Genomic DNA, 17866 nt, shown 5'->3' with positions numbered 1-17866 from the left:
TCGTTGTGCGTGATTTAGCGTCAGTCATGGCATCACACAGGACGGAAACTTTTACGGTTTCTGTTGAATTTACCACATCATTGTAATGTATATATTTGAAATTCAATAATGACAACGATACTCTTCCCATGAATATTCACAAACGCGTGATCGAGCCAATGTATCCAACAATTAGACAAAAGTACATCTAAAAATGCTACACAGTGTAAAATCTGAATTTTGCTTTGATTACATTTCAACAAGTACAGTTTTCCGAGCACAGTGTTCGTTTCCACACCTAATTTATTTCGCATGATTTCATCTAGATAATTTGCATTGTCGACAAAGACCATTTGTCATTTTTTTCTTAAATGTATGAGGAATTCAGGGATGCATGTATAGCAGCTGAGTTTGAAATATACCTGTTCGAATAGGCGTCTCATAACCGGCATTTTGTAAATACAATGCCTAAAATGACAGCAAATGATAAACAGAAGGGGGGATTCAAAACTGTGAAGTGTATTAGTTTGAGTGATGTATTTTGAATTTTATTCGACAGATGTGTCGCTGTGGCATCCAGGGGGTTTACACTCGATAACGATAACGTTGATAATAACAATGTAACTGATAATAATAACAAACAAACTCGCAGACGAAGACGAGTTTGTTTATTATTATTATTATTATTATTATTATTATTAATTACACGGTCCTGTGGTTCAACACAGACGTAGGTGAACATTCGACTGAAGCATGAGCAACTTATCAATGACTTACAATCAGAAAAGTAGTCTGTCATCATCTGACCTCAGGTCATCACCATGGAGTAGCCAATCACGGGCCTAGAGTTCGACCTCACACATATGTTTGAAACCAGTTATCTCACCCACACCTGTGTAAGGAATAGTTGTCTCTGTAGTTGTATCTGCATTGTTTGCCTAACTGGACGGGGACACGGACAGTCCTTTAACAGTGTCGCTTCGTCCGACCTACCACCCGCCATCACGTTTAAGTTTCAGGTGAGGTGATGAGATGAAATGGGGTTTAACGTCGCGTCTAAGATTATTGCACTTATATAGCGACGTGTTTGTGTTGTGTGTGTTTGAAAATGTTTTGAAAGCTTCACTGGGAGTTTGAACAACTTCTGAGCAAGAGTCAAATGTAAAGGAGCATACTCGATTGTACCTCAAAAGTGAAATATAGACATCAAAGGCTGGATGAGCTGGTGAATTGCTCGACTTAAAGGGAAAGTTGAGTGTTGAAAAGTGGTAACCATCCTTCTTTTCACACAGTCTTGTTGAGAGTGTTTACCACTCTGATCTTTATGAGGTAGGGAGGTGAAATGGGGTTTAACGTCGCGTCCAAGAATATAGCGACGTGCATGCACGTGTATCTATGTGTGTGGCTGCTTGTACTAGTCCGGACTGATGCCGATTTATAGTGCTAGCTCACTGAGATACCATGCCGCAGTTTAACATGAATACCCCAATCAGACACAGTATACTGGCTCTGAGCCGACCAGTCCTTGTTTCAGCCCCTTAATGCCGAGCTCCAGACAGGGTAACAACAAGTGCCATCTTTTAACGTCTTTTCGTATGACGCAGCCGGGGATCGAACCCCGGACCTTCCGCTCTCCGGGCACACGCTCTACCACTAGACCACGGAGGCGGTCTTTAAGTTTCAGGATACCATTTACCTACATGTACGAGGGGTGTTCGATAAGTTTTGCAACTTGGGCATTTGTGTTAACACAAACCATGTCAACGTGTGGCAGGCGTGACACTAGTCATAACATCAGGTTGACACGTGTCATAACAAGTTCCAGACACAACAATAAGTTAGATGTGATGGCTTCATTCACCTTAGGGTGGTCACAATCATGGATTCTCTCAAACATGAACAACGCGCTGTAATAAGGTTCCTTACCAAGGAGGGATGCAAAGCAAAAGAAATCCATGATCGCATGTGTAAAGTGATGGGTAAGGATGCTCCAGACTATTCCACAGTTTACCGTTGGTCTCTACAGTTTAAAAGGGGTAGGGAGTCCATAGACGATGATCCAAGGTCAGGCAGGCCTTCAGATGCCACCCAACCGGAAACCATTACTGCTATAGAAAGAAGAATTTGTTTGACCTACGAGTGGAAGTATCTGAACTATCTAGGGAATCCAAATATCAGTTGGAACTGTTGTGACCATTATTCATGAGCATCTTGGTATGTCCAAGGTATCTGCAAGATGGGTACCTAGAAACCTCAGAGCTCCAGATCGCTCCGTAAAAACTACAATCAATGGACAGTATTATGCTAATGTAATGAATGAATTGCGAAAATCTATTCGCCAGAAACGCCGTGGGATGTTAACACGTGGTATTCTACTTTTGCATGACAACGCTCCGGTTCACAAGTCGAGAATTGCACAGGACTGATTATTCTCTAGCGTTGACGTTTTATATTTAAAGTAGTTATTGATTTCCACGGTGTGTTGTTCAGACAGTTTACAAGAGGATTATAAGCGATGCTCACACCGAAATCAGCTCACTTCACTCAGGCGGACCCAACCAGACAAGACATTGGTACAGATTAACGTATGTATGACGTTTCCTCAATGTGTTATAATATGTTGTGTTATTGCTATATATTATCATATTTGAATATACACTGGCTACCTATTCAGAAACTTTGACCCAGTTTGGTAAGAAGTAAAAATTCAGTGAATATAAGTGTATTACTGTGTGCGTCCTACATCGATGACGTTAAGGTATTGAGAGGAGGATGCATTTGGAATTTGAATCAATCTCCAGTCTTTTTATCATTTTGAGAACATGCATTCATGAATATCTTGGTAATGTGCTGACGAGTTAACATAATTCGATGTTATGTTTTCGCTGAATTTTTACAATGGTCGCAGTGATATTTTAATACTGCAGTGGGATACTTTGCATTTATGTTGAATTGTTGCAGATTATATATTTTAACAACATTGGTTCCATCTCAACGGAGCCGACAATTTCCCGTTGTATATACTGCAAGAATGTAAATGGGGCTGTGTGAAATGGCAACATATCGTTTAGACTATTCCGAGCCGACTGGGCAGTTATGGGCAGTTATAATGCATGATCATTAGTTTCACCCCTGCTGTAGGGGCGGTCGGGTAGCCTAGTGGTTAAAGCGTTCGCTCGTCACGCCTAAGACCCGGGTTCGATTCCCGACATGGGTACAATTTGTGAAGCCCGTGATATTGCTGGAATATTCCTAAAAGCGGCGTAAAACCATATTCACTCACTCACTCACTCACCCCTGCTGTCAGGTTGCAACTGCAGTTTCACATTAAACCGACTGCTCTGTACATTATTTCAGTTTAATATCTTCATTTTATAGAGTAGTAATTATTTCATATGCCATATGCCTACTCGTATATGAAGCAGTAGTGCTTTTCCGTATAAAGGATTTAGGGTCCAGTGAAATCCGACATTGAACCAACGATAGACATATATTATCACGCGATATGCCACGGAGAGGGGATTGCCTAAAAGTCGGGCCAAGAAAAGTCGGGCCGGGCCGGGCCAGCGGGTAATACTAAAAATGGATTGCAGAATAATAAAACGAAACGCGCATATCTAGGCAGATCTCAAATGTCCACAAACGTATAGTTTTGCTCATTTAATTGAGTTTGAATAAAAATGCACCTTCAACAATGTAATTAACTGATGATTATGACTACATACCGTGAGTCTCGTAGAAAAGGCAGCGTCTTGACTGTGTTTTCTTTGATTAGAATGCTTCTCACCGACCTTAGCGTGTAGGGGTGTGATGTCCTGGGCAGGAAACGACAGTGTTTTGACTACTCTTCTTTCATTAATTAACGTCTTAAGGTAATTAACCTTTACTAATTCGTGTTAAACCAACACAGGATCTTTTCTGGAAGTGGATATTCGCGAATGTCAAAAGACTGACACGACACGTGTTAATAACTGTCCAAGCACTTCTAAAGTTCCTAACATTATTTATATCTAAAGACTAGTATTTTTTCTAATTATTTAACACTTTATTGTCTCATATTTCAGTAGTTAAAGAAAACACAGAGCTCAAAGTGAAGCCCTTTTCCCTCTACATTCTCAACATAGTCTCTATCAGAAGTGTTTGGCTTGTGTTGGGTCCGACTTGGCCCGGGCGGTCAAAATCAACTTTAAACGCACAGATGTATCTTCAAATGTGATTAAATCTATAGATTAGTGTTATATCTACCTATACACCAATTTATAATGTCCAGGTGTATCGCATTTAAAGAAATCTGCGCCCTTAAAGTGAAGCATTTTTACTGTATTTTCTTTAAAAAATCCAAGTCAGAAATGTTCGGTCCGACCTGGCCCGGGCTGTTAAAATCAACTTAAACCTCACAGATGTATCTTCAAATGTGATTAAATCTATAGACCAGTGTTATATCTACCTATACACCAATTTATAATGTCACAGATTGCAGTATTTATAGAAAACTTCGGGCTTAAAGTGAAGCCCTTTTCCCCTCTACATTCTCAACATAGTCTCTATCAGAAGTGTTTGGCTTGTGTTGGGTCCGACTTGGCCCGGGCGGTCAAAATCAACTTTAAACGCACAGATGTATCTTCAAATGTGATTAAATCTATAGATTAGTGTTATATCTACCTATACACCAAGTTATAATGTCCAGGTGTATCGCATTTAAAGAAATCTGCGCCCTTAAAGTGAAGCATTTTTACTGTATTTTCTTTAAAAAATCCAAGTCAGAAATGTTCGGTCCGACCTGGCCCGGGCTGTTAAAATCAACTTAAACCTCACAGATGTATCTTCAAATGTGATTAAATCTATAGACCAGTGTTATATCTACCTATACACCAATTTATAATGTCACAGATTGCAGTATTTATAGAAAACTTCGGGCTTAAAGTGAAGCCCTTTTCCCCTCTACATTCTCAACATAGTCTCTATCAGAAGTGTTTGGCTTGTGTTGGGTCCGACTTGGCCCGGGCGGTCAAAATCAACTTTAAACGCACAGATGTATCTTCAAATGTGATTAAATCTATAGATTAGTGTTATATCTACCTATACACCAATTTATAATGTCCAGGTGTATCGCATTTAAAGAAATCTGCGCCCTTAAAGTGAAGCATTTTTACTGTATTTTCTTTAAAAAATCCAAGTCAGAAATGTTCGGTCCGACCTGGCCCGGGCTGTTAAAATCAACTTAAAACTCACAGATGTATCTTCAAATGTGATTAAATCTATAGACCAGTGTTATATCTACCTATACACCACTTTATAATGTCACAGATTGCAGTATTTATAGAAAACTTCGGGCTTAAAGTGAAGCCCTTTTCCCCTCTACATTCTCAACATAGTCTCTATCAGAAGTGTTTGGCTTGTGTTGGGTCCGACTTGGCCCGGGCGGTCAAAATCAACTTTAAACGCACAGATGTATCTTCAAATGTGATTAAATCTATAGATTAGTGTTATATCTACCTATACACCAATTTATAATGTCCAGGTGTATCGCATTTAAAGAAATCTGCGCCCTTAAAGTGAAGCATTTTTACTGTATTTTCTTTAAAAAATCCAAGTCAGAAATGTTCGGTCCGACCTGGCCCGGGCTGTTAAAATCAACTTAAAACTCACAGATGTATCTTCAAATGTGATTAAATCTATAGACCAGTGTTATATCTACCTATACACCACTTTATAATGTCACAGATTGCAGTATTTATAGAAAACTTCGGGCTTAAAGTGAAGCCCTTTTCCCCTCTACATTCTCAACATAGTCTCTATCAGAAGTGTTTGGCTTGTGTTTGGTTCGACTTGGCCCGGGCGGTCAAAATCAACTTTAAACGCACAGATGTATCTTCAAATGTGATTAAATCTATAGATTAGTGTTATATCTACCTAAACACCAATTTATAATGTCCAGGTGTATCGCATTTAAAGAAATCTGCGCCCTGAAAGTGAAGCATTTTTACTGTATTTTCTTTAAAAAATCCAAGTCAGAAATGTTCGGTCCGACCTGGCCCGGGCTGTTAAAATCAACTTAAACCTCACAGATGTATCAAATGTATTAACATGTATACAAAGTGAAGCATTGTTTCGCCTTAGCCAAAATTCACCATAACCTTATAGATTTTAACGTTGTATATGTCATTTTAACTGTAACCTTTTGATTGAAATCCTATTCTTTTGTAAAGGAAAATAACTTACACGTTTAGAGGCCTCCCAATCGTTAATCCTTGGTAGAAAATGATTGACAAGGTAGACGTTACCCATAAAATTGTGTCTACCTTGTCAGCCGTCAACTTCAACAAAGAGAAAACAAATGTTTCAACTGTTAGATGCATGGACGTAACACATTCTTCGATCATTGAAGTGGTCAGTTTACTGACCCGGTGTGTTGACATTTGTCATCAGCAGGTTGTCAGTTACTGACCATACCAAACCACACCACGTGTTTGTGTCTACGTAAACATACCAATTGTGTTTTTTAGATCACAGACCCCTACGTATGAAATGAGTCATTTATAATTGAAAGAAACGCCGGAAAGGATTATTCCAAATAATTAGAAACTGGCAGGCTGCGTAGACGGGGCGTAGTTGTTGGCATCTAATTGTGTCACTATTAGTACGATGCATGTACTACATGCCATTCCACTTCCCGTTATTAGTCATACAATATTTATAATTCCAAAATAAGTGAGTAAATGCTTTTGACTTCCCCATTCTCGAGATTAATCTAAGCTTGTATACCTTGTTTGATCTCATTGTAGTGTAAGTTTTGCAGCTATGTTGCTGAATAAATTGTAACTTAAGCTGTTTATTCCAACAACAGATAACGCGTGTTGAAGTCTTGGCATGTTTATATGGTGTCATAAGCTATGATCTTTAGTCAAACGTGTTTTGAATTTATAAGCAATGTAAAAAACACTATTTCAAGACTCACACATGTTCCTTTTTTATGCTGATTCAGAAAACGCAACATTCATATTCATATTTATTGTAATGTGATTATTAAACATGTGTTTTAACTTTCTCAATTATGTTTTGCCATTTTACGCAATATTTGTTCTTACATCAGGTGTAGACACTTACGGTTTCTTTCCCGAACGCAAATTATAATCTCAGACGATAACTAAACTGTAATTAGGAATATACCGATGCGGGTTGAGAATGCATTTACAAAACTGATTCACATTTACTCATAAAACATACGCATAATATTTCAGATTGAGAATTATTCGTAACGTACTACTGGTTAACACATGTGAACACATCTCAATGTTGAAGATTATCGTGAACTGTTAGTATTTGTACTTACATCTGAGGTACCACTTAGGGACCAGGTTTTCGTACCTATATGCACATGTACATCTTTTTTTTTGCAAGAAAAACACTTCCTGCACCCGAACTTGAGTTGATAACATTAATGTTTGGTTTCACAGTTCAAGCATCGTCTCACAATGCGCTTATTTGATTATTCGATTATACTGGAGAAACGTTTTTGCCTTACTTCAAGTCTTGTGTGTCATCGATCCTTCTCATTGCGTCCGTATATGCACGTTAAGTGTGGAATTAATCCAAATTACACCTGTACCCAGCTTGCTTAATTGCCCCTTGCTTAATTGCAATCAAGTAGGTGTTGCGTAATCAATCAACCATTTGCCCTTAATTAGCTGTCTTGAGCTGTAGTTAATAGCAGACCGTTTCATTGATAACTTATGCATTTGTTGAGGCTAATTAACAAAACCAATTTATTTTCTTTTGAACTTACGTTAACATGTTTGTCCTAAAATGTTTCCAGAATACTTTTGTAAGCTATGATAGTGTCGTGTCCCTCGCAAGTACGAAATAAAGTTATAACATATCACCATATTGGTATGAAAGATACTATTCCATAAAACATACTATCACTGGCCACTGACAAACATTAGCAGTATTAGAATAAGTTAGTGAGTGAGTGAGTACGGTTTTACGCCGCTTTCAGCAATATTCCAGCAATATCACGGCGGGGGACACCAGAAATGGGCTTCACACATTGTACCCATGTTGGGAATCGAACCCGGGTCTTCGGCGTGACGGGCGAACGCTTTAACCATGAAGGCGACCCGACCGCCCTATTAGAATAAGAAACATAATTAAATACAGTATGACGTATAAGCATACAGAAAGCTAAGAGAGCCCAAATTACTTCAGTTTCTGTACTGTACTTGGGTTTACCTCCTTTGCATCCTGCGTATCATTCTACCCGTCGAATCGACTTGACCCGGGTGGTTAATCATCTTAAACATCACGACTGTAAAAACAAAGATCCTAGATATATATAGAACTTTAATTTACGGCGTCTTATCCATACTCTATCGGACCAGTGTCCCCTAGAAAATGGCACTCCCCAGGGCAGTATCCTCAGCCCCACACTCTTTAATATAATGATAAACGATCTCTTCGAGGGCCTATCCCCTAAATTAAACACATCCAAATTCGCGGATGATGGAGCCCTCTGGATCCGCACAAAAAGCATTAATATGGCCCAAAATTTACTCCAAAAATCTCTTAATAAAATACAACAATGGGCTTACAAATGGGGCTTCTCCCTTAACTCAGAAAAAACAACAGGAATAGTATTCAAACATAAAAACATGAAACCCGCCTCCCCAATCCTCCAGCTAAACAACCAAACAATCAAATTTCAAAAACAAACCAAATTCTTAGGACTTATTTTCGATGAACATCTCACGGGATGCTCACATCCAAAACCTAACAACTAAATGCAGTAAAGACCTAAACACCCTAAGATGCCTCACTGGCTCAAACTGGGGAGCCTCCAAAGATACCCTCCTCTCACTCTACATATCACTAATTAGATCAAAACTAGACTACGGCTGCGCCATATACAACACCCTAAACAACTCTCTATCTAAAAAACTTGACTCAATACAATATCAGGCTCTCAAACTAATTACACGCACCCAACATGGCACCTCCTACACTTCACTTCAGGCCTTAACAGGAGAAATGCCACTAAGTCTACGCAGGGAACAGCTAAGCTTAAATTTCTGGGCCGCATCCCAACCAAACCCTCTAATCCAAAACTTAATAAACCAAAATATCAGCCCCAAAAACCAAGCTCTATCTCGTAAACACCCCTTACTTACCCCAATATCCCAAAGAATAACAAACTACCTAAATGAACACCAAATTAAAAATCTTAAACAAAACTGCAAACAATCAAATATCTTCACCCCTAAACTTAAAATACCCATAATAGACACAACACTAGCTAGCCAAATAAATAATCAAACCGACCCAAACATAGCTAAAACCACCACACTAGCATACATACACGAAAATTGGCCCAATTGGTGTCACATTTACACGGACGGATCTTCAGATCCGACCTCCAAACACACAGGTTTCGGAGTCCATACCACACAACAAACTAAAACTACACAATCCTTCCGACTCCCAAACAACCAATCAATATTCAAGGCAGAACTAATGGGCATGGCCTCAGCCCTCCATAGTCAAGAATCCAAAAACCACAATAAAATCCTAATACTTACCGACTCCCTAAGTGGACTGCAAGCCCTCCAAAACAAAAATACCAAAAAACCGACCTAAATTAATAAATCTAATACTTAAAAGCTCCAACGACCTAACTAACGCAGGCAAACAAATAACCTTCTTGTGGATACTCGCCCACGTAGGAATATACGGTAATGAAAACGCCGATAAGGCAGCTAAACTATCCCTCAAAATCCCAGAAATAAGCTTAAACTTACCCATCTCAAAATCAGAAATTAAAAGTGTAAATAAGCGAAAAATCACCAAAAAATGGCATAACCTATATCTTAACTCAAATAGCCAAATAAAAAAAGTACTCAGCAAACCACTAACCAAACCAAAAATTCACCATCCATCAAAAAAAATCGACAGAGTAATCACTAAACTCCAAACAGGACACACCAACCTAAATAACCACCTAAAAAAAATAAAAAAACATACTACAGGTAACTGCCCACACTGCAAACAACTAGAAACCCCAGAACACGCACTCATCTACTGCACACACTACCTAACACATCGAACCGCATTACAAACCACCCTCAATCTAAACAAGGCTCTCACTCTAGAAGCAATACTAAACCCACAAAATAAACTAGAAAACTTCAAGGCCTTAGGCGTATTCTTAATCAAAACGGAACTAATAAAACGCATCTAAAAACACTATAATCCACCAAATCAAAATTACATAAACACACAAACATCCACCATACCCAGCTCCCTTAGTTCTCCTCCCCTACCCCATTGGCATCTATTCCAAATCTCAAAATTCCCAAATTCTATATAAGCAACCCCTAAAGCCCCCTCTTGGGTTGCGCACACCACTTTCGCCCCTTTCGGAAACACATTAAATGGCCTGGCCGGGCCCGTGTGCGAAATACGCATCAGTCGGAAAGCGCACGTTAAATCTCCAAAGTAAGTAAGTAAGTAACGGCGTCTTTTAACCATCACGGCCATAATACTGAGTGGTCCAAGTCAGGTTCAGGAGTGTGTTTTCACAGTACGAGCTTTGTCGGAAATGGCTGCTCGGAGATGCAGCATGTATTCTCGCGGTATGGCAGATTACAACTGTCTCAGATAATCCTGTTTTCCTAAACACACAGATAATAGAAGCATTAAGCAGGGTTGAGGGAGAGCTTTATCCTGAAATCCACAGTCGTGATGTTTAAGATGATTAACCACCCGGGTCAAGTCGATTCGACGGGTAGAATGATACGCAGGATGCAAAGGAGGTAAACCCAAGTACAGTACAGAAACTGAAGTAATTTGGGCTCTCTTAGCTTTCTGTATGCTTATACGTCATACTGTATTTAATTATGTTTCTTATTCTAATAGGGCGGTCGGGTCGCCTTCATGGTTAAAGCGTTCGCTCGTCACGCCGAAGACCCGGGTTCGATTTATAGAGTGGTGTATATGTAGATATAACACTAATCTATAGATTTAATCACATTTGAAGATACATCTGTGAGGTTTAAGTTGATTTTAACAGCCCGGGCCAGGTCGGACCGAACATTTCTGACTTGGATTTTTTAAAGAAAATACAGTAAAAATGCTTCACTTTCAGGGCGCAGATTTCTTTAAATGCGATACACCTGGACATTATAAATTGGTGTATAGGTAGATATAACACTAATCTATAGATTTAATCACATTTGAAGATACATCTGTGCGTTTAAAGTTGATTTTGACCGCCCGGGCCAATTCGGACCCAACACAAGCCAAACACTTCTGATAGAGACTATGTTGAGAATGTAGAGGGGAAAAGGGCTTCACTTTAAGCCCGAAGTTTTCTATAAATACTGCAATCTATGACATTATAAAGTGGTGTATAGGTAGATATAACACTAATCTATAGATGTGAATCCATTTGATGATACATCTGTGAGGTTTAAGTTGATTTTAACAGCCCGGGCCAGGTCGGACCGAACATTTCTGACTTGGATTTTTTAAAGAAAATACAGTAAAAATGCTTCACTTTAAGGGCGCAGATTTCTTTAAATGCGATACACCTGGACATTATAAATTGGTGTATAGGTAGATATAACACTAATCTATAGATTTAATCACATTTGAAGATACATCTGTGCGTTTAAAGTTGATTTTGACCGCCCGGGCCAAGTCGAACCAAACACAAGCCAAACACTTCTGATAGAGACTATGTTGAGAATGTAGAGGGGAAAAGGGCTTCACTTTAAGCCCGAAGTTTTCTATAAATACTGCAATCTGTGACATTATAAATTGGTGTATAGGTAGATATAACACTAATCTATAGATGTGAATCCATTTGATGATACATCTGTGAGGTTTAAGTTGATTTTAACAGCCCGGGCCAGGTCGGACCGAACATTTCTGACTTGGATTTTTTAAAGAAAATACAGTAAAAATGCTTCACTTTAAGGGCGCAGATTTCTTTAAATGCGATACACCTGGACATTATAAATTGGTGTATAGGTAGATATAACACTAATCTATAGATTTAATCACATTTGAAGATACATCTGTGCGTTTTAAGTTGATTTTGACCGCCCGGGCCAAGTCGGCCCCAACACAAGCCAAACACTTCTGATAGAGACTATGTTGAGAATGTAGAGGGGAAAAGGGCTTCACTTTGAGCCCCTTGTTGTCTATAAATACTGCAATCTGTGACATTATAAATTGGTGTATAGGTAGATATAACACTAATCTATAGAGGTAATCACATTTGAAGATACATCTGTCTGTTTAAAGTTGATTTTGACAGCCCGGGCCGAGTCGGAGCGAACTGTGTGACTGTTGAGAGTATAGGGAGAAGAGGTCTACTTTAACCAACTAGTCTGCTTTAAATACGATGAACAGTGACGTTATAAAGTGGTATTTACTTAGATATAGTACGTTCCTATAATATAAACGCTATGCCGACAGATTGAAATTCGTATCACGATAGCTAGAAGTATTTGATACGTGTCAAATCCTATTTCGTTTAACGATTGCTCTTTTACATGTTACCTAGACCAGCGACGCTAACACATAGCTCCACTTTCTAGTTTTTAAGTGATTTACTCCGAATTACTTAATTATGCTGCACGTTTTGGATTGGTGATTGTTCAGTAGTGTCATGTGTGTATGTTGCATCAATAATATGTAGATATGATCGCCGATAATGAAGTAATTAGCCAATAACACTTTGGCCCGTCTTGGCCCGGCCCGGCCCGACTTTTAGGCAATCCCCACGGAGAGTCACGGGCCACCAAACTGTGGGTGCCCGTGCCTGTAATAAAAAACAAGATGAGATTGGATTAAATGGCCGAGGGTGTGCGGATACTAGTGGGCTACTAAGCTGCTAATTGTGTATACATAAATGCTACCGTTGCCATGGCCACCGCTACTGCTGTCTGGCTTCCACGGTAGCATATTTAAATGCTACCATTGCTTGGCAACTACCTTGCTACCGAAAGCAGCTACCGCTGCTGGCCTAAGTCAGACTACCGCTGCCCGGCTCCAGATAGCCGGCCAAAGCAGATACCACTGCTGGCCCCATTAGTAAAACCATTGTCGCGACTACCGCCGCGGACCCAACTGTCAGCTACCGCTTGACAAGACGACTTCCACCGCCGGGCCCATATTCGTGGCAATTGGTTGCCCAACATAAGTTTTGTTTACGATTCCCTGGCTGAAAAGTCGGGAAAGACAAGGTTCCCCCTGAGAAGCAGGTAACCCCGGAAAGGTTCCCGCTGAAAAGCAGGTAGCCTTAAGCACGAGTATTAATTTGGAAGCAAGTTAATTTGTTACCAGCAGTGTAGCCCACAAGAACCCCACACACCTCGACATAGTTTATTGTTGAGACAGGTATTCACATATATACATATATACAGCTATTTAGAAGTCATGTTTCTTTACATATATCAGAATCATTTAATAGGTAGCCATTTACATATAAACAAGCCCCCTGAAAACCTATTTTACATATGTACAGGTTTGTTTACATTCATACAATCTGCTCTGCTTGTACCTGTTATAGAAGAACGCCGAAGAAAAGAAGTGATTAGAATTCCAGGTGAGGAGGTCACATACCGGATGAAAAGGAAAGAAAAGGAGTGGCGAGCTGGGCGGGTGGGTGGGAAAGCGATTAGATACAGCGAAACCCGTGTGTACTTGAAGAGAGGCGGTGCGTGAACGGTGGACTATATGTAACAAAGTAGGGATGATGCTTGTGTGGGATTATTGCCCTGGTCACGGTGCAGGGTGCTGACCCGGGGGTGATTCAGTTACAAGGGGTGATTAGGTTACGGGCGTAATTAGTCAATACGCGCGATAAAGTCATTTAGTAGTTAGTACTAAATGTAATTACTTGTGTCCAAGTTCTGTCAGCATCCTCGATGGTGTGACTGAATTCATGCCTGTATTTGTTTCAGGATTACCTCTCTACGGTGAGAACGAGATTTAATAAAGGACCCTATCTGTGACAACCCCTGATCATCATATCAGTAAACAACATGGGATGTTCTGAAATGACCGTGTCCTCGTTATCTACTGGTCAGATGCCCCCGTCCCTACCCCCAGCGACCCCTGCCTTGCCCCGGGCAGACTGTGTCTCTTTGTGTTTCCTCAGTGCATACTGTACCACAATGTTCTACAACAAGGAAACCAAGTCTTGTCATCTGATGGAAGGCTTCAAACAGACACAGCTGGTTGCCACCTCCGAGCCCATTGAACACCTGGTGTTGGGTAAAGGTAAGATTTGTGATCTTTCACCAAGAAAGTTGTACTGTACTCCATGAAGACCTATGATATGCAATAGACATCGTGTGTGAAATGTTAATGTTTGGGACAAGGGTATCATACACAAACTTAACTCGTGTGGCATCAGTGGGAAATTATTAAAATGGTTCAAGAGTTGTTTAGAAAACAGAGTTCAGAAGGTAACTAATCACAGTTAGAGTTCTAATGAAAATCTAGTGACGGCTGGAGTACCACAAGGTTCAGTATTGTGGCCTCTATTGTTGCTTATTTATATACTGTAAATGATATTGCAGCAGGTATTGAGAGTAATAATATGTGGGGCGGTTCATGGTACTAGTCACTGCAATATATATGTCGAAACAAGCCCATTTCTGGTGTCCCCCGCCGTGATATTGCTGGAATATTGCTAAAAGCGGCGTTAAACCATACTCACTCATTCATTTATTGCAGCTCCTTGCCCAGTCAAGTCAGGTTATCTATACAGCCGGAGACTGAACATGTGTTACAAGAAGCACACCGACCCTAAACCGTGGACCGACGCCAAGACAGCATGCTCAGCAGTGGGCAGCTACCTCGTCATCATCAACAGCGCTGAACGGAACCAATTCATGTACGACATTGCTGCAGATATAGGTAGGTCATACGGAACATTCACAAAATTATTTGACTAATATGCATTACAGTTTGGATCTTTGTTAGATCAAGTATATGAGTGAGTGAGTGAATTTCCAAGTGAGTGAACGGCAACCAGGCAAAGGAATGACTAAACGCAAGAGCATTGACTGATATTAGGATAGAATAAAACAGAGTTCCCTATCAATTAAATGAAGTAAAACAGGAGACCTGACCTTGCAATAACTTCTGTCGAGTTTCTGCAACTGGCAGTTGTAAGTGCTTTGTCAAAAACTAACATAAAGAAATGTTCATCAAACTCATTTCTATCACAGGGCCGTTTTGGACGAGCGGGAATATACTGGGATCATCATGGAGATGGGGAAACAACTCTTCAATTGTTGAGCCCACATTCTGGAGCCCCGGGGAACCCGATCAATTTGAAGCCCAAAAATGTCTGGCCTTCTGGGACCCGAGCCTTCCCAACAGCTGGCACACCGCTCCATGCAGTTACCGTGTGCCCTTTGTCTGTGAACTAGCGATGTAGACAGTTGCTGACACACATTTAAGTGATCTACTATTTAATATTCTTGTGGAATGTTTGTATTATCCCCCTGACTATGTAACTGGCATAATCGTAACTGTCTCGCTAAACAAAACTGAAGGAATGCTGTTGCGTCCTTCGGTGATGCTGGGATTCGCTGATCGTCTGCTCGAATCCCAAATTCGTCCTGACAATATTTGTCCTGATTTTGATCCTTACTGAGACAGAATCATACCCGTGGTTGGTTCAGAACAAGTCCCCAAACTTCACTTGATGAGCCCATATTCTGGAAGAACCGGACGTTGATAGTGCAGCCCAACAATGTCTGGCCTTCTGGGACCCGAGCCTCTCCAACAGCTGACAATTTAGTAACTGTTACAGACATATGATGGGCTATGTCTAAGAAAAGGCTGTGTAGAAACCTTTGTGCTTCAGTAACATACGTGTGAGGCGTCATATATAGTTATACAGCAAATGGACGGGACCCCCAAACAGTTCGTTATATCCGTCTGTTCGGTATAAGCGTGTTCGTTATAAACGTAGTTTACTGTACTTTCAATATATTTGTAATTTGCGAAAGCCATTATCTGTTGAAGAAAAGCTCACGAGAGTTTAAAACCCCTCCTCTATTATCAGTCAATCAATACTCAACAACAAAAGTTCTTGTGACCAATATTTTAATGTATTTTTCAAACAAGTAAAGTTTGGTTTTCAATATTGTAGTACCTGTCGGTCAATTCCTACAGAAAAGCATGCATTCCATGCCAAAGTTGACTTTTTATGCAAGCCCCATGCATTTGACTACCCAAGAATGGGTATAAAAATATGTGCGTTAACGGGATTCCATATGCATTGTTTTGCATCGTGCTGACAACAACCACTCAGAAAAACAACAAAAATACGCAATTATTCAACATTACGAAATGCCACGCCTGTCCGAAAATGAGCGTCTGCGAGCCATTGGTATGCTTGAAGCAGGATCGAGTCAACGTGATGTTGCAAGACAATTTAACGTCCACAGAAACACCATTTGGTGTTTATTGCAACGTTGGCAACAGATGAATGCAGTCAGAGACCATCCTCGGAGTGGCAGGCCACGCGTAACCAATAATCGACAAGACAACTGGATTCGAACAACACACCTACGAAATCGATTCCAGCCAGCAACAGTGACTGCAAGAAGCATCCCTGGCCTTTTGACGAATATCTTCACAAACCGTACGTCGTCGCCTCAGATGTGCAGGGATTATCGCCAGAAGACCCGCCAGACGTCCCATTTTGACAGGAAACCACCGTCAAGCACGTTTACAGTGGTGCAGACAGCGTCTACGCTGGGCGGCCATGCAGTTGGGACAAGTTCTATTCACTAACGAGTCTCGTTTTCATCTTAGCCAAGGCGATGGACGGATTCGAGTGTACCGACGTCGAGGTGAACGTTACGTCAATCATTGTGTCATGGAAGAAGATCGGTTCGGGGGCGGCAGCGTTATGGTATGGGGTGGGATAACAGCAAGACAGAGGACCCGTTTGATAGTGGTAGAGGGAAATCTTAATGGACAGCGCTACCGTGACGAGATCATCGGCCCTGTTGTTCTACTGTTTTTGCGTCGTCATGGCCCAGGCATTACCTTTTAAACATGACAACGCCCGGCCTCATATTGCTCGACTTGTTCAGGATTCCCTTCAACAAAACAACGTGAATGTCATCCCCTGGCCGACTCGCTCCCCTGATCTCTCACCAATCGAGCACATGTGGGATGAGATAGTTGGCGCCTTCGACGTCAACCACGTGTTCCACAGACACTCTAGGAACTTCGAAACATGCTCCAGTAGATATGGACAGATATCCCACACCAGACGCCTGGTCCATTCCATGAGACGAAGATGTGTTGCTGGCATCGCAACCAGAGGTTGACACACACGCTATTGATTTGTAAATTGACATTTTAGCATGTTCCTTTTTTAAAATATGAAATCACGCATTTTCTAAAGTCCGCATGGCAAATTAAACCAGTTGATCACTTACGGTAGTCTTTTATCTGTTGCAATCCGAAATTGTTTCAGATTTGGTAAAAAACATAACTTTGCATTAAATCTTATTCAATGTCACAGGAACTTTTGTTATTCAATATATAATCAGTTAACGTTATGTCTGATGGTCTTATTTTATATGTCTATATTGCCTATACCTTTAGTACGCATCATTGTGTTTGATCCAAAGGCCTTGGATACAATAAACTGAATTGAACTGAACTATCATTATTTTTGCAAGAAAGTACCTCCTTTTTTGTTAAAGGTATATTTGTAGTCGCCATTCGGCTTGTGGAGTTTCTACGAAATAACGAGCGTGTATAAGTGAACTGTATATTCCACAAATCACATGCCATGCCAGAGTAGTTTGGTTTTAATGCTAATTTAGGTAAAACAGTGAAAAAC

At 40.4% G+C, this 17866-nt stretch overlaps 1 protein-coding gene across 1 annotated transcript; it reads left to right on the top strand.

Moving 5' to 3' along the window:
- The first annotated feature begins 2511 nt into the window (after positions 1–2511).
- On the top strand, positions 2512–16096 carry LOC124126423 (perlucin-like protein). The gene is made up of 4 exons (XM_046489864.2): positions 2512–2564; positions 13947–14265; positions 14725–14907; positions 15222–16096. The coding sequence occupies exons 2-4, from the start codon at positions 14028–14030 to the stop codon at positions 15431–15433; spliced, it is 633 nt and encodes a 210-aa protein (XP_046345820.1). The 5' UTR covers positions 2512–2564; positions 13947–14027; the 3' UTR covers positions 15434–16096.
- The last annotated feature ends 1770 nt before the right edge of the window (positions 16097–17866 follow it).

Source organism: Haliotis rufescens, unplaced genomic scaffold (genome assembly GCF_023055435.1).
Source record: "Haliotis rufescens isolate VD_foot unplaced genomic scaffold, xgHalRufe1.0.p SCAF_8, whole genome shotgun sequence".
Lineage (NCBI taxonomy): Eukaryota > Metazoa > Mollusca > Gastropoda > Lepetellida > Haliotidae > Haliotis > Haliotis rufescens.
The sequence above is the reverse complement of the archived record's forward strand: the minus strand, read 5'-3'. Positions and strand labels throughout refer to the sequence as shown.